Genomic DNA, 10,999 nt, shown 5'->3' on the forward strand with positions numbered 1-10,999 from the left:
TCCCTTGGCCCCGATCCCTGAGACAGCCCCCGGACTCAAGTGGATCCTTGGCCCCGATCCCTGGCCCTGTTATCGAGCTGCTCCTTGGCCCCGTTCCCTGTGACAATCCTCGGTCCTGGTCCTGATCCCTTGGCCCCAGCTGGTCCCTCGGCCCCATCCCAACGCCAATCCCTTGGCCCCCTTCCTCTAGCCGATCCCTTGGCCCCGTTCCCAGCCAGATCCTTGGCCCTCTGGCCCAGATGATCCCTTGGCCCTGTTCTTGACCCCATCCCTTGGCCGCAACCCCAATCCCTGGCCTTGATCCCTTGGCCCCGTTTCACCCCGATCCCAAAGCTGATCCCTTGGCCCCATCCCACCCGCAATCCCTTGACCCAGTTCCTCTAAGCCGATCCAAGGTCCCATTCTTTGACCTGATCCCTTGGCCCCGTTCCCAACCAGATCCTTGGCCATCTTGCCCGGATGATCCCTTGGCCCCATCCCAACCTCTATCCCTTGGCCCCATCCCAAAGCTGATCCCTTGGCCCCGTTCTCAAACTGATCCCTGGTCCTTTCCACGATCCCTTGGCCCAAATCCCAATCCCAGCCCTGATCTCTTGGCCCCGATCTCTGAGCTGATCCCTTGGCCCCATACTCCATCCCCGATCCCTTGGCCCCTTTCTCGAGCCGATCCCTGGTCCTCTCCACGATCCCTTGACCCCGTTCTTGATCCCCCCATCCCTTGGCCCCAACCCCAATCCCTGGACCTGATCCCTTGGCCGTGATCCCGGAGCTGATCCCTTGGCCCCATCCCACCCCCAATCCCGTGACCCAGTTCCTCAAGCCGATCCCTGGTCCTCTCCATGATCCCTTGGCCCCATCCCAACCTCGATCCCTTGGCCCCATCCCAAACCTGATCCCTTGGCCCCGATTCCCGAGCCAATCCCTGGCCCCGTTCTCCAGCCCTGATCCCTTGGCCCCAATCCCTGAGACAGGCCCCGGACTCAAGTGGATCCTTGGCCCCGATCCCTGGCCCTGTTTTCGAGCTGGTCCTTGGCCCCGTTCCCTGTGACAATCCTCGGTCCTGGTCCTGATCCCTTGGCCCCAGCTGATCCCTTGGCCCCGTTCCCAGCCAGATCCTTGGCCCTCTAGCCCGCATGATCCCTTCTCCATCCCTGATCCCTGGACCTTATCCCCAAGATGATCCCTTGGCCCCGTTCCAAACTTGATCCCTGGCTCCATTCTCCATCCCTGATCCTTTGGCCCCATCCCATCCCCGCTCCCTTGGCCCCAATCCCAAAGCTGATCCCTTGGCCCCGTTCTCTAGCCATGACCCTTTGGCCCCGATATCCCTGAGACAGGCCCCGGACTCAAGTGGATCCTTGGCCCCGATCCCTGGCCCTGTTATTGAGCTGATCCTTGGCCCCGTTCCCTCTGACAATTCTCGGTCCTGCTCCCTTGGCCCCAGCTGATCCCTTGGCCCCAGCTGATCCCTTGGCCCCGTTCCCAACCAGATCCTTGGCCCTCTTGCCCAGATGATCCCCTGGCCCTGATCTCTGAGCTGATCCTTTGGCCCCATCCTACCCCGATCCCTTGGCCAATCCCTGGTCCTTTCCATGATCCCAAGCTGATCCCTTGGCCCTGTCCCTGATCCAAGGTCCCATTCTTTGACCTGATCCCTTGGCCCCATCTCGGAGCTGATCCCTTGGCCCCATCCCACCCCCGAGCCCTTGGCCTTGATCCCTGAGTGATCCCTTGGCCCCATCCCACACCTGATCCCTTGGCCCTGGTCCTCTCCACGATCTCTTGGCCCCATCCCAGCCCCGATCCCTTGGCCCCTGGTCCTCTCCATGATCCCTTGGCCCCATTCTCTCATGGAATCCTTGGCCCAATCTCCAACCCGATCCCTTGGCCTCTTTCCCCAGCCGATCCCTTGGCCTCGTTCCCAGACAGATCCTTGGCCCTCTGGCCCAGCTGATCCCTTGGCCCTGTTACCGCCCTTGTCCTTGGCCCTGTCCCTGACCCCCGAGCCAATCCTTTGGCCCCAATCCTTGGCCCCATCCCACTCCCTGATCCCCGTGTCCGAGCTGACCCCTTGGCCCCGTCCCCGATCTCCTAATCCCTGATCCCTTGGCCCCGTTCCCATAGCGATCCCTGGCCCCGTTCCCGACCAGATCCTTGGCCCTCCTGCCTGGATGATCCCTTGGCCCCATCCCAACCTCGATCCCTTGACCCAGTTCCTCAAGCTGATCCTTGGCCCTCTTGCCCGGATGATCCCTTGGCCCTGATCCCTTGGCCCTGTCCCTGATCCAAGGTCCCATTCTTTGAGCTGATTCCTTGGCCCCATCCCACTCCTGATTCCTTGGCCCCGATCCCTGAGCTGATCCCTTGGCCCCATCCTAACCTCGATCCCTTGGCCCCATCCCAAACCTGATCCCTTTGCCCCAATCCCCAAGCTGATCTCTTGGCCCCGTTCTCCATCCCTGATCCCTTGGCCCCATCCCAAACCCGATCCCTGGACCTTATCCCCAGCCTGATCCCTTGGCCCCATTCTCCAAACGATCCCTTGGCCCTATTCTCTAGCCCATTCCCTGATCCCTTGGCCCTGATCCCCAGGCCAATCCCCGTGGATCCTTGGCCCCGATCCCTTGCCCCTGTTGCCCAAGCTGATCCCTCGGCCCCACCCAAACCCGATCCTTGGCCCCATCTCAAACCCGATCTTTGGCCCCGATCCCTGAGCCGATCCCTTGGCCCTGTTATCGAGCCCTGTCCCTGATCCACAGTCCCATTCTTCAGCTTGATCCTTGGCCCCATCCCTGGCCCTGTTCCCTTGGCCCCATTCCTTGAGCCGATCCCTGGTCCTCTCCATGATCCCTTGGCCCCATCCCAACCTCGATCCCTTGGCCCCATCCCAAACCTGATCCCTTGGCCCCGTTCCCATAGCGATCCCTGGCCCCGTTACCGACCAGATCCTTGGCCCCGACCCACAGTTCCACTCTTCAACCTGATCCCTTGGCCCTGATCCCTGAGCTGATCCCTTGGCCCCACCCCAGCCCCAGTCCCTTGGCCCCTTTCACAAGATGATCCTTTGGCCTCATCACAGCCCCGATCCCTTAGCCCCGTCCTCGAGATGATCCCTTGGCCCCATCCCACCCCAATACTCCTATTGGAGTCCCTTGGCCCCTTCCTTTGGCCCCAACCCCCGTCCCTGGACCTCGTCCCTTGGCCCCGATCCCCGAGCTGATCCCTTGGCCCCATCCCACCCCCAATCCCTTGGCCCAGTTCCTCCAGCCGATCCCTGGTCCCCATCCTGGTTATCCCTATCCTGGTGTCTCCATCTTGGGGTCCCCATCTTGAGGTCCCCATCCTGGTGTCCCCATTCTCTTGTCCCCATCTTGGTGTCCCTATCTTAGTGTCCCCGTCCTTGGTGTCCCCAACCTGGTGTCCTCAACCTGGTGTCCTCTTCCTGGTATCCTCATCCTCATGTCCCCAACCTGGTGTCCCCATCCTGGTGTCCCCATCCTCATGTCCCCAACCTGGTGTCCCCAACCTGCTGTCCCTATCTTGGTGTCCCCATCCTGGTGTCCCCATCCTGGTGTCCTCACCCCCATCCCACCAGCTCCACCACGACGGATGAGAACACTGTCACCGCTTTATTGGTGCCAGCGTCGACGTGGTTGGCGGTGGCGACGCGGTTGGTGGCATCGACGTGGTTGGCGGCGTCGAGGGGTTGGTGGCTTTGACATGGTTGATGATGTTGAGGTGGTTGATGATGTTGAGGTGGTTGATGATGTTGACGTGGTTGATGATGTTGATGCAGTTGATGATGTTGATGCGGTTGATGATCTTGAGGTGGTTGATGATGTTGAGGTGGTTGATGATGTTGATGCAGTTGATGACGTTGATGCAGTTGATGATGTTGATGCAGTTGATGATGTTGATGCAGTTGATGATGTTGACGTGGTTGATGATGTTGAGGTGGTTGATGATGTTGATGCAGTTGATGATGTTGATGCAGTTGATGATGTTGACGTGGTTGATGATGTTGAGGTGGTTGATGATGTTGAGGTGGTTGATGATGTTGATGCAGTTGATGATCTTGAGGTGGTTGATGATGTTGACGTGGTTGATGATGTTGATGCAGTTGATGATGTTGATGCAGTTGATGATCTTGAGGTGGTTGATGATGTTGACGTGGTTGATGATGTTGATGCAGTTGATGATGTTGATGCAGTTGATGATGTTGACGTGGTTGGTGGAGTTGACCTGGTTGGTGGAGTTGACCTGGTTGGTGGAGTTGACCTGGTTTATGGAGTTGACCTGGTTGCTGTGGATGCTTGATGGAGGTCCTGGTGTTGCTGGAGCCCCCCCCAAGCGCCCTCACCAGCGGAACAGGGGTTGTCCGTCCTCCCTCGCCAGCTCCTGGAGGCACTCGAGGAGCAGCAGCGCGTCGGCCCTGGCCGCCGCCGGCACCGTCTCGGCCACCACCTTCCTCAGCTCGGCCACGTTTTGGTGGCCGTCCGGGAGGGCCGACGGGGGGAGGATCCTGTAGGCGTTGACCAAGGCTTCGGTGAAGGCCGCGTGAGCCGCGGGGCTGTAGCCCAAGGTCCGCAGGCGCCCCAGCACGGCCACGTAGCGCCCGGCCGCCGCCGCGCAACGCTGCTCCTCGAAGCCGCCCGGCCCCGCCGCCAGCGCCGTCTGCGGGAGGTGGAACACGACAGTCACGGACTCCCCACGTTGGAGAAGACCCAGCGGCTCAGCGAGTCCAACCAGCCCCGTCAACCACTAAATCGCGTCCCTCAGCGCCGCGTCCACCCGGCTTCTAAACGTCTTCAGGGATGGGGACTCAACCCCCTCCCTGGTGCCTCCACCAGGGCCCCAGGAACCTTTCCGAGAAGTTCTCCCTGATGTCCAGCCTGGTGGAGCTTGAGGTGGTTCCACCTCGTTGTGTCCCCTGGGAGAAGAGCCCAGCTCCCTCCTCTCCACAACCTCCTCTCAGGGAGTTGGAGAGAGCAATGAGGTCTCCCCTCAGCCTCCTCTTCTCCAGGCTGAACACCCCCAGGTTCCTCACACGCTCCTCGTGTTCTCCAGCCCCTTCCCCAGCTTCGTTGCTCTTCTCTGCACTCGCTCCAGCCCCTCAAGGTCCTTCTTGGGGCGAGGAACCCAAAACTGAGCTCAGATTTGAGATGTGGCCTCACCGAGTCCATAAATCCCCTCCCTGACCTGCTGGCCACGCCGGGGCTGCTCCAAGCCAAGATGCCCTTGGCCTTCTTGGCCCCCTGGGCCACCGCTGGCTCCTGTTCAACCAACCCCCCCAGGTCCTTCTCCTCCAGGGACCTTCCAGCTGCTCCTCCCCAAGCCTGGAGCTGCTCGGGGTTGGTGACACCCAAGAGCAGGACGCGCCCTTTGGCCTCGTTAACCCTCATCCCGTTGGTCTCAGCCCGTGGATCCAACCTGCTCAGATCCCTCTGGAGAACCTCCAACCCCTCCAGCAGATCCAAACCTCCTCTCAGCTTAGTGTCATCTCCAAACTTGCTAAGGATGAAGCCAACACCTTCATCCAGGTCATCGATGAAGACCTTGACCAGGGCTGGAGCCACCACCGAGCCCTGGGGACACCCCTTGTCCCTCCAGCTGGAGTTAACTCCATCTCCCACCACCCTCTGGGCCCTCCAGCCAACCAGTTCTCCACCCAGGAGCTCGTTCTCCTCTCCAGCCCCGAGGTGACCGTTCCTGGAGCAGAATCCTCTGAGAACCTGTCTCAAAAGCTTCCCTGATGAGCTGACGCAGGCTCAGCCCCACCACGAGCCCCCATGGGGTTCCACCAAGCTCACCGTGATGATCTTCTCGGGGAGGTTGGCCACGGTGAAGCCGTAGAAGCGGGTGCGGTCGGGGAAGACGTTGGCCAGGATGCGGCGGTCCAGTTGGTAGGCGATCTCGCCCACCAGCTGCTCCCACATGGGCTGGTGGGATCCAGATCCCACATGATCTGGGAACGGGGGGACCGGTGAGACCTGCCCAGGCCACCCGAGGTCCTCAGGTGGCCCCCGGGCACGGTGGGGATGGGGATGGAGGTGGGGATGGAGATGGAGGAGGAGGAGGAGAAGGAGAAGGAGAAGGAGAAGGAGAAGGAGAAGGAGAAGAGATGGAGAAGGAGATGGAGAAGGAGATGGAGAAGGAGAAGAAGGAGATGAAAGTGTAGGTGGAAATGGAGAAGGAGGAGATGGAGATGGAGAAGGAGAAGGAGAAAGGAGATGGAGAAGGAGAAAGGAGGAGGAGAAGGAGAAGGAGAAGAGATGGAGAAGGAGGAGGAGAAGGAGAAGTAGGGGATGAAAGTCTAGGTGGAAATGGAGAAGGAGGAGAAGGAGAAGGAGAAAGGAGATGGAGAAGGAGAAAGGAGGAGGAGAAGGAGAAGGAGATGGAGAAGGAGGAGGAGAAGGAGAAGGAGAAGAGATGGAGATGGAGAAGGAGAAGAGAAGGAGAAGGAGATGGAGAAGGAGGAGGAGGAGAAGGAGAAGGAGAAGAGATGGAGATGGAGGTGGAGGTGGAGAAGGGGATGAAGGTGTAGATGGAAATAGAGATGGAGAAGGAGGAGGTGGAGAAGGAGGAGATGGAGAAGGAGATGGAGAAGGAGATGGGGATGGGGATGGAGATGGAGATGGAGATGGGGATGGAGATGGAGATGGAGATGGAGATGGGGATGGAGATGGAGATGGGGATGGGGATGGGGATGGAGATGGAGGTGGAGACGGAGGTGGAGATGAGGACGGGATGGGAACAGCCCCCCTCACCTGTGATGGTTCCACGGCCCAAGGTGCCCCTCGCCCCTCCCTGACCACCTCCCGATGTCCACCCGCCGCGGCCCCGGAAGGCCCGGGGTGTCCCACGGGGGCAAGATCCCGGGAAGCCCCACGTGGTCCACCAAGCGCAGCCCCCACCAAGCCCTCACCTCTGGGCGTGGAGGCCACCACGGGCTCCCAGCCGGTGGCCAGCCGGTGGGCGTCCCGGGCCAGCGGCCGCCTCTCCGCTGGGTCCGCGGGGCCCGCGGTGGGATGGATGGAGGACGGGATGGACTCAGCTCCTGGTCCTCGGAGGTCCGAGAGGGGCAGGCTGCCCGGGGTGGCCTCCGGTGGGGTGGACTCCTGAGCAGGAGGTGGAGGAGGAGGTGGAGGAGGAGGAGGCTGGTGGCCCACGGAGGTGAAGCGGTCAACGGGGCAGGAGATGCGGTGGAGCTCAGGGTGGACAACAGGGAACCTCGGGAACGCTGCAAGGAGGAGGTGGAGAAGCTGTTATGGAGGCGTGGTGGGACCAGTAACGGTGCTGGAAGCACTGGGGGGACTGGGGTGGGGTGGGGTGGGATGGAGATGGAGATGGAGATGGGGATGGGATGGGGATGGAGATGGAGATGGGATGGGGATGGAGATGGGGATGGAGATGGGGATGGAGATGATGGAGATGATGGAGATGATGGAGATGATGGAGATGGAGATGGAGATGGAGATGGAGATGGAGATGGAGATGGAGATGAGGATGGGATGGAGATGGAGATGGAGATGGAGATGGAGATGGGGATGGAGATGGGGATGGAGATGGGGATGGAGATGGAGATGGAGATGGAGGTGGAGATGGAGGTGGAGATGAGGATGGGATGGAGATGAGGATGGGATGGAGATACGCTCAGCCCACCCCCCCACCCCAGTACTTCTGTTCCCGGGTGGGAGCAGGATCCCGGAGCTGATGTCGGTGCCGCCCGTCACCGTGCTGGACGTCGTCTGCTGCATCGGGGGGACCCGAAAGCGGGAGCCGCGCTCCAGGGCCTGCAAACCGGAGTCCGGGCTGATGGCTGCGCGAGAAGGAGGACAATTGCCACCACGGCACCACCGCGGAATCCAGAGAAACCCTTTGGGTTGGAAGGGACCTCGAAGATCATCCAGTTCCACCTCCTGGATGGGCAGGGCCACCTCCCGCTGGATCAGGGGCTCCAAGCCCCATCCAACGTGGCCTTCAACACCTCCAGGGGTGGGATCTGGGGGTTCTGGTTGACACCAAGTTGGAATCATGGAACCGTGAGATGGTTTGGGTTGGAAGGGACCTCAAAGATCATCCAGTTCCACCTCCTGGATGGGCAGGGCCACCTCCCGCTGGATCAGGAGCTCCAAGCCCCATCCAACGTGGCCTTCAACATCTCCAGGGGTGGAGCAGCCACAGCTTCTCTGGACAACCTCTTCCAGGTCCTCCCCACCCTCCTGGTGAAGAAATCCCTTCCTCACATCTCACCTCAATCAGCTCAAACCCCTTCCCCTCCTCCTGTCCCATCCCACCTTGACCAAGAGAACTTCCCCAGCTCCCCTGGAGCCCCTTTCCCTACTGGAAGCAGCTCGAAGGTCTCCCCGGAGCCTTCTCCAGGCTGGAGAACCTCAACGCTGGGCTGGGAGGTTCCTACCTGGGACGTAGAAGGCGAAGGGTCCCAGGCTGGAGCCCTGCGAGGGGTTTCTGTGCCCCCGGGCGCGTTGCTCCTCCATCAGCTGCCCCACCATGCAGATGAGCTCCTCGTTCTCCATCAGCAGCGCCTGGATCCCGCGTCGCAGTTGGTCGTAGCAGGTGAGGACGGTGGCCGCCGCGCCCGTCGGGTGGCCCCGGGGGTCCATGGTGGCCCCGAAACCCCCTCGAGGTCACACCAACGTCTACCCAAGGGCAAGACCGAGGGAGCTTTTGGGGAGGCAGCTGGTCGCCACGGGACACCGGGAGCTACCTGGGTGGCCCCAAGGGTGGCTGCCGGGAGAGGTCACAGAGGGACCTTCCACCTCGGCGTCGGCCACGGGGATGGAGGGCAGGAGGATCTGCTGGGGGAGCTGGGTCCATGGCTGGAGGGCAGGAGGATCTGCAGAGGGATCTGGGTCCATGGCTGGAGGGCAGGAGGATCTGCAGAGGGCTCTGGATCCAGGGCTGGAGGGCAGGAGGATCTGCTGGGGGATCTGGATCCATGGCTGGAGGGCAGGAGGATCTGCAGAGGGATCTGGATCCATGGCTGGAGGGCAGGAGGATCTGCAGAGGGATCTGGATCCATGGCTGGAGGGCAGGAGGATCTGCAGGGGGATCTGGATCCCTGGCTGGAGGGCAGGAGGATCTGCAGAGGGAGCTGGATCCATGGCTGGAGGGCAGGAGGATCTGCAGAGGGATCTGGATCCATGGATGGAGGGCAGGAGGGTCTGCAGGGGGATCTGGATCCATGGCTGGAGGGCAGGAGGATCTGCAGAGGGATCTGGATCCATGGCTGGAGGGCAGGAGGATCTGCTGGGGGATCTGGATCCATAGCTGGAGGGCAGGAGGATCTGCTGAGGGGTCTGGATCCATGGCTGGAGGGCAGGAGGATCTGCAGAGGGATCTGGATCCATGGCTGGAGGGCAGGAGGATCTGCAGAGGGATCTGGATCCATGGCTGGAGGGCAGGAGGATCTGCAGAGGGATCTGGATCCATGGCTGGAGGGCAGGAGGATCTGCAGAGGGATCTGGATCCATGGCTGGAGGGCAGGAGGATCTGCTGGGGGATCTGGATCCCTGGCTGGAGGGCAGGAGGATCTGCAGAGGGATCTGGATCCATGGCTGGAGGGCAGGAGGATCTGCAGAGGGATCTGGATCCATGGATGGAGGGCAGGAGGGTCTGCAGGGGGATCTGGATCCATGGCTGGAGGGCAGGAGGATCTGCAGAGGGATCTGGATCCATGGCTGGAGGGCAGGAGGATCTGCTGGGGGATCTGGATCCATAGCTGGAGGGCAGGAGGATCTGCTGAGGGGTCTGGATCCATGGCTGGAGGGCAGGAGGATCTGCAGAGGGATCTGGATCCATGGCTGGAGGGCAGGAGGATCTGCAGAGGGATCTGGATCCAGGGCTGGAGGGCAGGAGGATCTGCAGAGGGATCTGGATCCATGGCTGGAGGGCAGGAGGATCTGCAGAGGGATCTGGATCCATGGCTGGAGGGCAGGAGGACCTACAGAGGGATCTGGATCCATGGCTGGAGGGCAGGAGGATCTGCAGAGGGAGCTGGATCCATGGCTGGAGGGCAGGAGGATCTGCAGAGGGATCTGGATCCATGGCTGGAGAGTGAGAAGGACCTACAGAGGTCCTGGAAGCATCTTCCAAAGAGTTTCTACCACTGTGGCTGCTGACACAAGGGTTTAGGTTGGAAGGGACCTCCAAGCCCATCAAGCTCCAACCATGAGCAGGGACACCTCCCGCTGGATCAGGAGCTCCAAGCTCCATCCAACGTGGCCTTGACCCCCTCCAGGGATCCCACTAGGACCCAGCGTCTCCGCAGCCCCCGAGGGGTCTCGCACTAGGACCCAGCGTCTCCGCAGCCCCCGAGGGGTCTCGCACTAGGACCCAGCGGCCCCCGCAGCCCCCGAGGGGTCTCGCACTAGGACCCAGCGTCTCCGCAGCCCCCGAGGGGTCTCGCACTAGGACCCAGCGGTTCCGCAGCCCCCGCGGGATCTCGCACTAGGACCCAGCGTCTCCGCAGCCCCCGAGGGTTCTCGCACTAGGACCCAGCGTCTCCGCAGCCCCCGAGGGGTCTCGCACTAGGGCCCAGCGGCCCCCGCAGCCCCCGAGGGGTCTCGCACTAGGACGCAGCGGCCCCCGCAGCCCCCGAGGGGTCTCGCACTAGGACCCAGCGTCTCCGCAGCCCCCGCGGGGTCTCGCACTAGGACCCAGCGTCTCCGCAGCCCCCGAGGCGTCTCACACTAGGACCCAGCTGCCCCCGCAGCCCCCGAGGGGTCTCGCACTAGGACCCAGCGTCTCCGCAGCCCCCGAAGGGTCTCGCACTAGTGCCCAGCGGCCCCCGCAGCCCCCGCGGAGTCTCGCACTAGGGCCCAGCGTCTCCGCAGCCCCCGAGGGGTCTCGCATTAGGACCCAGCGGTTCCGCAGCCCCCGAGGGGTCTCGCACTAGGAGCCAGCGGCCCCCGCAGCCCCCGCAGGGTCTCGCACTAGGACCCAGCGTCTCCGCAGCCCCCGAGGGGTCTCGCACTAG

At 62.0% G+C, this 10,999-nt stretch overlaps 1 protein-coding gene across 1 annotated transcript; it reads right to left on the reverse strand.

The window, feature by feature from the left end:
* Positions 1 to 4,332: 4,332 nt before the first annotated feature.
* On the reverse strand, positions 4,333 to 8,624 carry LOC138734420 (speriolin-like). Its single transcript, XM_069882032.1, has 5 exons — positions 8,420 to 8,624; positions 7,679 to 7,819; positions 6,926 to 7,240; positions 5,811 to 5,965; positions 4,333 to 4,674 (listed from the first exon to the last, which is right to left on the reverse strand). Exons 1-5 carry the CDS (start codon positions 8,622 to 8,624, stop codon positions 4,357 to 4,359), a joined length of 1,134 nt encoding a protein of 377 aa, XP_069738133.1. The 3' UTR covers positions 4,333 to 4,356.
* Between the last annotated feature and the right edge of the window lie 2,375 nt (positions 8,625 to 10,999).

This window comes from Phaenicophaeus curvirostris, unplaced genomic scaffold, assembly GCF_032191515.1.
Source record: "Phaenicophaeus curvirostris isolate KB17595 unplaced genomic scaffold, BPBGC_Pcur_1.0 scaffold_75, whole genome shotgun sequence".
In the NCBI taxonomy this organism is placed as follows: domain Eukaryota; kingdom Metazoa; phylum Chordata; class Aves; order Cuculiformes; family Cuculidae; genus Phaenicophaeus; species Phaenicophaeus curvirostris.

What these genes read in the sequence shown, in the direction of transcription:
- LOC138734420 (XM_069882032.1), bottom strand. Translation starts at nt 8,624, where the DNA reads ATGGACCCCCGGGGCCACCCGACGGGCGCGGCGGCCACCGTCCTCACC. An exon ending in GGTGGCCTCCACGCCCAGAG is followed by an intron (nt 5,966 to 6,925) that starts GTGAGGGCTTGG and finishes CCCCGTTCCCAG; the next exon opens with ATCATGTGGGATCTGGATCC. An exon ending in TCCCCGAGAAGATCATCACG is followed by an intron (nt 4,675 to 5,810) that starts GTGAGCTTGGTG and finishes CACCTCCCGCAG; the next exon opens with ACGGCGCTGGCGGCGGGGCC.